This window comes from Epinephelus lanceolatus, chromosome 5 (genome assembly GCF_041903045.1).
Source record: "Epinephelus lanceolatus isolate andai-2023 chromosome 5, ASM4190304v1, whole genome shotgun sequence".
Taxonomy (NCBI): Eukaryota; Metazoa; Chordata; class Actinopteri; order Perciformes; family Serranidae; genus Epinephelus; species Epinephelus lanceolatus.
The window spans coordinates 15,930,435-15,943,094 of record NC_135738.1 but is presented as its reverse complement, the minus strand read 5'-3'; the positions used below and the strand labels follow the sequence as shown (position 1 = coordinate 15,943,094).

The following is a 12,660-nucleotide window of genomic DNA, read 5'->3' as shown; positions in this document are numbered from 1 at the left end:
AACATCATTAACTATGCTAAAGTGGGTTTGTGGCTCAAAATTTAACTGCTTACTCACCGGGGCGACATGGGTGGAGACCAGAGGATGGGCACAATGTTTCCACAGCAATGCTGTTCGGTCAGGACGGTGTTATCAGTGGCAATCGTCGAACGAGCGGTGCCACTATCTAGCTCCCACCAGACCAATGCTTGCATATAAAGAAGCACCAGACCCCGATAATGCACAGTGGCAGTAAACTGAAGAGTGGCAAAATTACCCTTTAGACTTACATATGTAACTGGTCAAAAATATTCTGTGGTTAACCAATTAGTGGTTAACCTTTGACATCCCTACTCTGGTTCAGTCACTGTTCAAACACAGACAGGGCCAAAGCTGAGTCAAACCCAAGACCTTTTTGCGGCTCAGCAGAACAGCAACCACAGCCACTCTGCTGCTCACAGTGATATGTCAACAATTAATGGATTCCTATATTTTAGTTTCCAGTTGCAGATTACTCAGGGTTTAGGTGCTTGCCCCATAACTGCAGAAAAATGACCTTCAATTTCCTCTTTTCCCTCCATTCCTGTCGCCAACGTTCTCCCAGTTTAATGAGTGGTCCTCTGTGTAGGAGTGGACTATCATGAAGATGGAGTGCCTGAGCACCTCACCATCTCCCGAAATCCCGCCTGTTAGGAAGGAGTGAAACGAATGGCCCCAGACACCGATTGATTGGCCGATGAAAGACTGTCCTGCCCCCTTGTTCACTGGCATTAGTTACAGGAGGAGCAGGTGCATCATGTCTAGAGGCTGAGTTACAGGCTGTGAATGCTATATTCAGAGGCTTTGGCTGTATTAACATGCCAGAATATAACACCTAAGCAGGGTAACATTGAGGTCTTAAATGATAAAGGTGATGCTCAGGGTTAGAATGGCTTTAAGAACTGACCAGGCAGCTGCAGGAAAGCCATTTGAAGTCTAAGGTTTTCCCGTGTCGGCACACCTATTGTGTATTTTTCACATTATTAATAACAGTGTTGACATGTCCAGCTGGGTGATGTCTCCATAATGATTTAAAACATCTTCAGGCACTCCCTGATCCTCTTGAATGAAGATTGAAAGTGTTTTAGAGGCATTATTTTGTTTCCTCTGCCTTCACAGATCAGTCCAAACAGCATCGCCGCCAGAGATGGACGCATCCGAGAGGGGGATCGCATTTTACAGGTACAGTAGGACACTCTCTCACTGGTCCCCTCTACACCAGCTCTCATTAGATTCAACATAAAAACACGCTTTTATTTTGTCGCACTCAACCACTGTCTCCCAGCACGAGAGCCCATTCATTTTTAATGGCAGCACATTAAAGGGGGAACTCGCCCCCGCTGTGACTGTTAGAGGGGGAGAAATGCCCCCCTGGCTGTTTTAGTTACCGACTCAGCACCAACAGGGGTTTTTAAGAGTTCTGGTTCAGGATGGCGCTGTGCTGCAGCTCACTGCCTCCTGTGGGATAGCTGAGAGGCTATGACTGTTATTAGCCCCTAGCTTCATCTTCAGGCCTGAGATGCAGAGGAATTCTGCTACCGACCAGGAACAGCAGTTGTTAGAGCTGAGGGCTATATAGTGTTGCCTCTGTGGGTTACATGGGCAATTACTGTTTTTGTTTAGACAAGTAATAGCCTCTAGTTGCCATGCAAAGTATATTATCACCATATTAAATTATTATGGCAACATTTTCCTATTTATACATTCAGACAGAGAAACATTTGGCATCTTTTTCAAAGCTGTGTGTTTGGCCTGATTAATATCAGTCTAATTTTCACTGTCTTTAAGCTCTGTTTTGGTCACCACCAACTCCTGAGGGGAATACAGGGCTCTTAAGCTCTCCAGATGATCTTAACCACTCTCCAAGATTTATCAGAGCTTTTTCACTGAAAACAGCCTGCTGCTGTTCGAAACATGAGTGATGAGAGTGTGAGGGTGCTTTCAGACCTAGAGTTTGCTCGCTTTGGTCCAAATCAGGGACTAAATTTGTCATAAAATTGCATTATTGGCTAGAGTGGGACCAGATAAAATGGCAAGAACCTGGTGAAATGGTCCGTATCATGATACAGAGTTTATAGTTCAATATATTGTGATAGTGTTTTTAAAAAAAATCTAATTATGGTATAAAAAAACCACACCATCATAAGCAGAGAAAAGTTGGATCTGCATTTGTCTTTATTGTAGTTTCTCTAACACCCAACATCACAGCACAATCTGAGCAAAGAAATTACCATTTGTCTATCAGTAAAAAAAATAAGTGCTAGCAGGATTCTCGGGTAAACAAATTAAGAAAAATCAATGGTGTTTTTGTGAATCAATACAGTATCACAAAACATAGTACTGCAATACTCAAGTGTGTCGAAGTTTTCTTACACCCTTAAGTAGAGCTAGGAAGACAGTACAGTTTGGTGATGATCTCCGTGGGTTCATCCCTGTAAAGACCTTCTTTCAGATTACAAATCATTTGATCCATCAATATTAAAATACTAATTAGTGTAGCTTTGGCTGCAGATTAGCAATTTAAAGTAGTTAACTGGGATATGCAGGGTACAAAATTAGCACCATCCACTAGTCAAAGGCTGGTAAAAATATGCCAGTGGCTGGTAGATTTGCTTTAGTCAGCTATAAACAATGATAATCTAGGCTGGTAGAATTTAAATATTCACTAGCCACATGGCCGGTGGACAAAAAGTTAATTTCACACCCTAGGGATCATTTTGATACCACAAATAGACAATGTGAAATATTCTAACAGGGGTGAGGATCTATAAATTGGATGCTATGCAGAAAATGTCTTTTAATCAGTACAATAGAACATTGTGAGATGGGAAACGAGAGTAAAGTCAAGGGAGGAGTAAATAGTCTGCGCAAGTGATTATTTGATGCGTGGGGTGGATGCATAAGCGCTGTTTTTAATTGTCTACCGGTGTCTACCATGTGTTGTGTGACTGATTTGAGCCAGGAGACGGCGTGTGTGTGTGTGTGTGTGTGTGTGTGTGTGTGTGTGTGTTTGTTTGTGAGGCAGACCAGTACTCTGGCACTATTATCCACCAGTGACAGGGCCATTACTCTGCCTGCAAAAAGATGGACGCCCCCTGTCAGTGGCCAGTTAATTGTACAGCTAGATGCATGTGCGCTGCCGGATACTTTGGTGAACACAACAGCTCCATCGGCCCACAGCCACTGTCCCATTCATAATCACTGCTGGGTCCTGCTTCATATTAGGGAGCATCACAGAGTGTTTACAATTTCCTCAGGAAAAAAAGGCATTATTGTGCAGCGCCACTTTCATTGTGGTACTTTGTTTTTAAGGGCCTTTGTATTGGAGAGAATCAAGTTTGCCTCGGTGTGTGGGGGAGTGTATGTAATTGCCTGTGTTCAAATATTTTCACTTGTGTTTACAATACATGTTTGCTTGTTTGCGTCTGACTTACCGCTGAGTGTGCTAATCCTGTTTGTATGTCCTCTTCAGATTAATGGCCAAGACGTACAAGACAGAGAGGAAGCAATGGCTGCACTCTCCAGTGACGAGAGCCGGAACATCATACTGCTGGTTGCCAGACCTGAGATGCAGGTTAGAAATGATCACACAGTTACCTCACACTGACATACTGTATCTTTAAGCCACTGACTAAAACACCTACTGCGGGCCTTAAATGGGTAAAAGAAGCATGCAGTTCACATAATACAGCCCTGAAGGTTTGTCATTTACATTACATTTGCTTGGAGTAAACCTTAGCAGTCTGGGGTAGCCAACCCTCCCCACTGCCACAACCACTCCTAGTGGAAGCCACCACTGAGACACCTCATCATGTTTTATTTTTATGTAGCGCCACTGTAATTGACTTCCAACGGTAAGCCATAAAAGCTAATGGCATGCTAATGTGGAGTGAGTTCAGGCCCAAGGCCGATGGCGAATAAGTGAAAGGACTCTGCCGCAGTGCAGATGAGCCAGGAGCGATAGTAGACTCTTTGTAATTAAACGTGTCTCTCAGTAGTAAATCTGAAGTCTTCAGATATGGATCCCATTTGGTTCACATCGAGCAGACAAAGAGATGATGGATGGTGTGGAGCAAGTGGGTCAGAGGTGGCAGTCTTATGTCCATTAAATTGTATTGGCTTGATTTTAGGAGTAGAAAGCATGTTTTAAAGATGAGATGTGGCGTTTTGTTGGTTAATAAAAAGAAAAAGGGGAAAGCGTATCAGTCAAACACCATATCATAATAATTCTTGCAGTTTCTTATTTCAAAACCACGACTGGTGTTTTTTCTCCCCCAGAAAATCCTATTTGGGCACCCATTTGGAACATCCAACTATTTGTTTTGAGACACCGTGTCGCCACAAGCTTTAGCCCTTGACAAATAACACTCACCCCTTTCTCTCTCTCCATATGCTTTCTTTCCTTATTCACCCTTAGCTGGAGGAGGCCTGGCTGGATGATGAGCACAGTGAATTCCTGGAGCAGTTGAAGATGGAAATGTTGGAGGAGCAGCAGAGAGAGGAGATGGAATTGGCTGCCTTACAAGAGGAGCAGGAGAATGAGCAGGTCAGACAGCAGCATAACATGCTTTGTGTAACTGGATTAGCAAGTGAATAACAAAGCTTTCTTATTAGGGTTTAAGAATTTCTGGAGAACGTGTTTATTTTTATTTACTTAAGAATAAAGCTCCCTAAAAACTAGTGAGTCAAAAAGCAATAGATTTCAATTAGCCTTCCCCCTGACTGACAGATCATAGTAACCAGTGTGTTATGTACATCACATCAGCAGCCTGATCAATAAGTGCTTCGACTGTATTAGGTCATTACTCACCATCAATATTAACCCGTTCTTTAAAATGACTACAGATCTAGCCGACAGCAGAGATAGAATCAAACTCTTTCTTTGCAAAACAAGCTTTGCCCTTTGAAATATGAATATAAAGTAATGATAATGAATATTTATGCAAGGGGACCGTTGAACCATTTAAATTCCAAAAAAATAGTAATCATAATTTAAAATTCTGTTTTGTTTGGAGGATAGCATGCTACAAAAATCCATATAAATGGAACTTCAAAGATATGGCAGAGAGGAAACAATCCCTGAAGTAACAGAGCTGTATAACAGAATTACACACAACAGCATATGTAATCCTTCAGGAGAATGCAGAATAGGGCTGCACCTCTTGAACTCTTGAACACTGTAGTTCTGATAACTTTAGTTTACTGTCCTCATTTCATTTAAAGCTATAGAACCCCATTTCTGCCAGTGAGATGAAAAAGTGATCCTGTAAGTTATCATGAGAAACTTCTCAAAATGCTCAAGATGCCTTGTATTTTAAAACAGTGGTTCCCAACTGGTGGGTCGTGGATCCATTCTGAATGGGCCGCAAGTGACTCGAGAACGTGTCGAGTTTGTAAAAAAAGGAAACAATTTATCGACAACGTTGTCAAATGCAAGTACAATGCTGGATATAGTAAACTGCGTGGACCTTAAATTAATGACTAGGGAGAAATCTGGACCAGTTGGGAACCACTGTCTTAAAACAATAATGACTTATCAGTGGTGGGCGATATATTAAATGTAATCGATGTATTGCAGTTTATTCCATGTGGGATGTGTAAAATGACTATATTGCTAACGTCGAGTATAAATTGTCACTGTTTTTTAAGCAACCGGCTCTCTCCCTCTCACAGACACACACATAAAGAAAGGCTCACAAATGTGATACACCACACACACGCGCAGTCCGCCCATCCAGATCACTTTCTCCCAAGTGATAGTGTGAGCAGTCGACGTGTGTTTCTCATCTGCAGGACTCCAGACCACTACTATTTAGTCACATTTTGCGACTATGGAGCACCACTGCGACTTGCAAATATTATTAATATATGGACTGGGGAGCTGTTAGATTCTTTCCTGCTTACAGTGAATAAATCATCACATTTAACGGCACCCCAGTAACAGTTTAACTTCATGAGACCAATGATAACGTGAGCAGAGGAAGCGTGTCTTTGTACCTGTAGGGCTCCAGACCACAACTAGTTAGTCACATTTTGCAACCATGGAGCACCAGTGTGACTTGCAAATATTGTCAATTTGTTTCCAGCTCAGTGAATAAATCCTTACATTTAAATACGCAGCGGCAACAGTTAAACTTTGTGCTAACTGTGAGCAACTGTTGACCACAAGCTTCATTTTCACAGCAAAAACATTAAAGCCATATGCTGAAAAATAAAAGCACCAGTGGTTCCACTTTGATTTAATTATAACAATACTTAACTTTATTATAATAGTGCATTACTGAACTTAATTATGACAGTGGTTACTTTATTTTACTTTATTGTAACTAGTATATTTAATTTTGTATTTAAGTGGTCTACAGTACTTTAGAGGACATTTCAAAATATCACAATATTTTTATAAGTAGGGCTGTACCATATGGCTTAAAAAAAAAAAATCGTAATATTTTTAGGCTATATCGCAATACACAAAATAAATATTTTGAAATCTCTAAATTACTGTAGACTACTAAAATACTAAATTAACTACAATTAAAATAAATACAATTAAATAAAGTGCCTACTATCATATAATGAAGTTCAATAAAGGTAAAGCATTGTGTTAATTAAATAAAGCAAAGCAGAACTACGGCGCAACAGTTGTTGTGAGCAGTTAGCAGAAAGCTTAACTGTTACCGCGAGGCCTTCAAACAGGGGGATTTATTTACTGTAAGCTGGTAACAAACTAACAGTTCTCCAGTTCATATAGTATTTGCAAATGCACTGGTGCTCCATGGTCGCAAAATGTGACTGCGAGTCATGGTTTGGAGCTGCGCAGGTACAAAAACACACCTCACCTGCTCACACTATCATTAAAGTACTTAAGTTAAACTGTTAAAGCAGCGCTGTTTAACATGGATGATTCATTCACTGGAAACAAACTAACAGCTGTTCAGTTCATATATTAATGTATGTGCAAGTCACACTGGTGCTCTGTGATCACAAAATAGTCACAGTCTGGAGCCATGATTTAAAAAAAACAACACACCTCGCCTGCTCACACAGAGGAGAGAATGTTCTGAATGGCAGGAATGTGTGTGAGATAGCATGTTTGTTAGTCTTTCTTTATGCATGTGCCTGTGAAAGGGAGAAAGACACAGAGGCCGTTTACACGTACACGGTGATTTTGATAAACGGAGACATCTTCCTTCGTTTGTGCCCTTCGTTTACACGCAAACGGAGATTTCTCCTCTGAAAACGAGTCTTTCTAAAAACTCCGGAGTGGAGATTTTGGAAAACTCCGGTTGCGCGTTTGCATGTAAACTGAGATAAATGCAGATAAACGGAGTTATAGGCAGCCGACGTCACAGTATGCGCCGGAACTTGCGCCTGTGTAAAAAGTGTGACCTATGTTGCTATGGTGACAATGGATACATGGAAGGCTTGAGCTTCTCGTTACACTGCCACCTACAGGTTTGGCATGCTCTTGTGTATATATACACGGGTAAGTGTAAACGAAGATCTTTTTGAAAACGGAGACGGTGAAATGTCCGTTTATGAAAATAGCCGGCGACGTGTAAACGGCCTCACAGAGAGTGAGAACTGAAACGCCAAAGTGCTGGTGATGGTCCCGATATAGCCATTTTATATACGTGGAATAAGCTGCGATACACCTAGTATATTTGACATATCACCCATCCCTATTTAGTATCTCAAATTAATGATAAGTATTATCAAACTAATGTATTGCGGGTGTTCTACTTGGGATGTGTAACATGACTATGTCTAGAACATCAAGTGTAAACTGTCACACCGTTTTTTTAAGCCACTGGCATGAGACCTCCTTGGGCGTTTTGAAAATGACCAATCAAAGGAGCGGAGACCCCAGTCACTGTCCCCTGCCTCCACTCTCAAAATGCAACTCTTTGCATTGCGCTACTTTTGACATCATGCAAGTGCTGAGCAGAACTGAGCGGGTAGGGAGAGACGAGCGCACACTCGTCACAGCGCTGTGCTCACAGACCTCATTTTATGCGTGCAGAGGAGAAATGCTACCTCGCGAGGATGCTTTTCCACTTGCGGATACTGTTGTGTGTGCGAGAGGGACACAGGAGAGCCCGAGAGAACCAAAACACAGAAGCGAATGTCATACCCATGGATAAAAAAAAACGTGACAATTTATACTGTTTGCGAAATAGTCATTTTATACATGGAGTATATTTGACATATCGCCCTACCCCACTTAGTATCTCAAAATACAGATGTAGTCTCACAAAATAGTGATTTAGAATATCAAACTAATAAGGAGCCTTCTCAAAATAATGACTTGGATACATTGTCATTATTTTGAGAGCTTCCTGTTATTTTCAGATATAAAAACAATGACTTGGCATCTAAATATCATGAGAAGCTTTGAGAATTTTTTTTATTGAGAAAGCTCCTTAGTTTGATAACGCTTGTCATTATTTTGAGATACTAAGTAGGGGTGGGCGATATATCGAGTGTACTTCATGTATCGCGGCTTGTTCCACAAGTGATATATAAAATGACTATTTCGCAAACATCGAATATAAATTGTCACAATGACTTAGATACGTTGTCATTATTTTGAGAGCACTTCAAATTATTTTCAGATATCATTGAGATACAATAGCAATGACTCTGCGTCTTAAAATAATGAAACAGTTTCTCAAAATAAAAAAATACTGACTTAGTAATTATTTTGAGATACCACCTCATTTTTGAAACAGTTTCTCATTATCCTGAGATACCAAGTCATTATTTTAAGACACACAGTATTTGTTTTTCATCAAACTGGCATAAAAAAGACGGTGGAACAGTAAACTACATGAGAAAACACAGTACCATTCAAACTTCACAACCATATAAAACAGTATGTTATACCTAAACATATTTGCAGGCACACCTGCACATTACGAATAACAAGTCCCCTCGATCGATATGATAATAACAGTTGATCCTTAGTATCATAATTCTGCATGTGTTGTAAGTGCCATATATATATTAAAAAGTTATTCAGGATGGTCTTGTTCATCTTTTTTTCTTCCAGAGAGCAGAAGATGACAAGCCCACCTGCTCCACACTCCCCCATCATAAGGATAGTGTACGGAGTATAAAAGACAGAATGGAGAGCTCGGAGCATAATGTCCTGGCACACATCCAGAGACGTTTGTCCCAGTGCCTAAGAGACAATCGGGACACACACCGTACCACCGGCTCCACGCGACTGGAGGACAAAGAGGATGACGATGATGATGACACAGAGGGTGATCGTTTCCAGCAGCTCTTGGAGCTTAAGTGTCAGATACGTAACAGCGGTGAATACGATCTGTTCTACAGCCGCCGCAGCACCATTGAGTGCAGCATGGGGGAGCAGGGCGGAGTACAGCACGAGCTACGTATGCTCAACGAGGAGCTGCGCAGCATCGAACTTGAATGTCAGAACATCATGCAGGCCCATAACCTTCGCAAGGGACAGCAGTCTCCCTCCACGGGCCACTCTGCACCCTCAACCAAAAACCAAAGCCTCCATCGAAGTGACCCTACAAGAAGTAAGCTGGCAGATATAAATGAGAGGCTGGAGAAATCAGACAAGGACAGCTCCAGTGCCTATAACACAGCCGAGAGTTCACGGAGCACCCCTCTAGCAATGGACCGCTCCCCGGAACACTCACTCCAGAGGATGGTTAGTCTTACCAACCAGAGGAACCTCTGCAGTGGCCTTGCCACTGGCTCTTCACTGAGCCCAAGCCCCATCCCAGCATGCCGTGCACCAGTCCCAGGGAAAAGCAGCAGCCCTGACCACAGAAATCCCTCTGAGTCGACTAAGACAACTCAGGCTGATGAGGACAGCAGGGGGACATTAAAGCAACTTGCTTCCCAGATTCCTTACTTCTCTCCATCTCACAGTTCCCAGCAGAGGCAGATCAACATCCCAGCTCATGCACGCCACTACCAGAGCTACATGCAGCTGATCCAGCAGCGCTCAGCTGTGGAGTACGCTCAGAGCCAGCTCAGCCTGCTCAGCGTCTGCAAAGAGCCTCAGAGGCCCATTAATGAGCCCAAGATGGAGTGGAAGGTCAAGATCCGCAGCGACGGTACACGCTACATCACCAAGAGGCCTGTGAGAGACAAGATCCTGAGGGAGCGAGCCCTAAAGATTAAAGAAGAGCGTAGTGGGGGAATGACCACAGATGATGATGCAATGAGTGAAATGAAGATGGGGAGGTACTGGAGTAAAGAGGAAAGAAAGCAGCACCTGGTCAGAGCAAAAGAACAGAGGAAAAGACGAGAGTTCATGCAGCGTAGTCGGCTGGAAAGCTTGAAGGAGAACCCTCAGAGCAGCAGCGAAGGTCGCAAGGAAGTCAGCATTATAGAGCTCAGCCAGAAGAAGATGATGAAGAAACGCAACAAAAAGATCCTGGACAACTGGATGACCATCCAGGAGCTGATGACTCATGGTACTAAGGCCCCTGAAGGGGCCAAGGTGCACAACGCCTTCCTATCAGTCACTACTGTATAAAAAACACACACATTCTACCCCATGCGGTATAATATACTTGCCTCGTTCAATGTGGCGTTTTTATGAGGACAATAGGAATATTTTTCACACTTTGTAACCCAAAAAGCATTTTGTAAAGAATTTATCAGTGGTGTCATGGCATTTTCTTCATGTTTTTCAGTATTGTTTTTCACATCACTCTGCGGGAAAAACATTTTTCTATGAAATTATGACTATATAGTTATTTTATTACTTCGCTCTAAACATTTTTATCTTTTCACTTCTATTTTCATATTTATGTTGTAACCATAAAACTCAAACTGGTTGTATGAGCATCTTAAGAAAAGTTAAGTATTTTTCTTTGTGTATTATGTACACTTGCCAATTGCAACACTCAATGAATCAGTGGGTCTCCTTCCTTTCACCTACTTTTTTAATACTCATTTCATAAACAGATGTATTTATCCTTTAAAGCTTAAATCAGTAACTCAGTGTTGGTGAGTGGTCATTGAAATGATGTTCATGACTTATGGTTTTTGACTATGGACGAGAAGTTGGACTGGTCACAAAGTCAACCCTACAGATATCAGAAAATGATGAGAGCTCAAGTATGTTTCACACAAAGAAAGTTAAAGTAAGGTACACATTTCAGCTTTAAAGGGATATAAATATCTTACATTCCAATTATAGTACTGTATAACTATGGCAAGAATGTGTTTAATTGATAAAATGTAATGATTTTGAAATAAATCCAATGACCTGAAGGAGAAAAAAATCCCTTTGGTTTCACCACAATTTGCCATATCTGTTTTGAGGGGTAAATTCTTGAGGTCTTACATTACTGAACATTGTAAATTGTTAATACGAGCAAAATTTTCTGGTCAACAAATCAAATAATTTTTGCTAGCATCATTTTAAGTATCAGCAATTTTATAAATGCATCTTTTGAGAGTTCAATACCTCATGTAATAGTGAAACTCTTCATGTGTTGTTTCTGTAATTTGTGAACTTGAGCCACTTTGTTTTTTTACAAAGCTACGAACAAGGAAACAATACTTCAGAAGCTGCCATGCTGACTTTGTGGACACAGGGAATATGTACTATATTATCATACTTCTAAAATAGTTTGAGATTTTTTTCCATCCAAAAGAGTCCAAAATATTCTGACTCATTGCCAGTGCTGCAGCTATGGGTAAAACTGATTTTGTATTCAATTTTATTTTTGCTTTATATTTTTAATTTTTTTCTACATATTCAACAACAGATGGACCTGCTCATAGCTTTCACATACCAGTATTTTTACATCATTCAGATACACCTTCACTCAGCATAGCCTTAACAGCAAAAACTGAATCAATGATGCGTTTGTGTGGCAAACTTATTTCACACACAAACTGTCTCTGGATTATTCAGCCTTATTCATACATTGTATAATTTGAGGTTTTAGTAACTGGGAAATATAAGATATCTAGTCATTACTGATTTGTGTTTGCGGTCACATTCAACATGTGTTAGGATGATTGCCACTGAGCAGGACTCAGACACAGCATATAAGATCATTGAAAAACTAAACTGGTGAAATGAATGGGTTGCCATTTATCAACAGACTTTATAGTCCAGTTAGATGTACAGTATACTCATTCCAAATGCCTCATTTTTAACTGAAATATTGTAAATTTGAAATTTTAAACCGATCCCTGTATTTGTTTTAAGTCAATGTCAATGGTCTAATTTTGAGTAATGCGTAGTTGGCACATTTGTAGCCGGGTAAAATGTGTGATAATGGTGATCTTTGCAAAAGAAATGATAATAAATTATTGTTTTTTGGTATAACATCGCACTGGATCATGTTTCTTTAATGCAGACATTTCTGAAAGAACAAAAATCTGCTGCTAGGTGTCTGAACTGTGAAGTAAAACATTCGGCTACAACAATCCCTGACCATAAAACTATAATTTAATTATTTGGGTGAACTCAGTAAGTTTCCAGCACACTATTGCAATTAAATAAAGTTATTTGACTTTCTGTGAAGTGGTCAGCGTGAACAGTGTGAAAGAGAGCTACAGTAACAATCTGTGCTGTTTTATTAGTCTTCAGTGATGATGCTGAGGGACAGTGGATAAAAAAGAAGGGGGAGGGTG

General features: G+C 40.8%; 1 protein-coding gene across 2 annotated transcripts in view; it reads left to right on the top strand.

Annotated features, from left to right (window-relative positions):
- Positions 1-12,351, top strand: part of LOC117262804 (PDZ domain-containing RING finger protein 4) — a 197,343-nt gene extending 184,992 nt beyond the window's left edge. For both annotated transcript variants that reach the window (XM_033635952.2, XM_033635953.2), the window contains 4 exons: positions 1,138-1,200; positions 3,491-3,592; positions 4,436-4,564; positions 9,068-12,351. In XM_033635952.2, the coding sequence (XP_033491843.2) occupies positions 1,138-1,200; positions 3,491-3,592; positions 4,436-4,564; positions 9,068-10,540 (1,767 nt within the window). In that variant the 3' untranslated portion in view covers positions 10,541-12,351. The remainder of the gene's footprint in view (positions 1-1,137; positions 1,201-3,490; positions 3,593-4,435; positions 4,565-9,067) is intronic.
- The last annotated feature ends 309 nt before the right edge of the window (positions 12,352-12,660 follow it).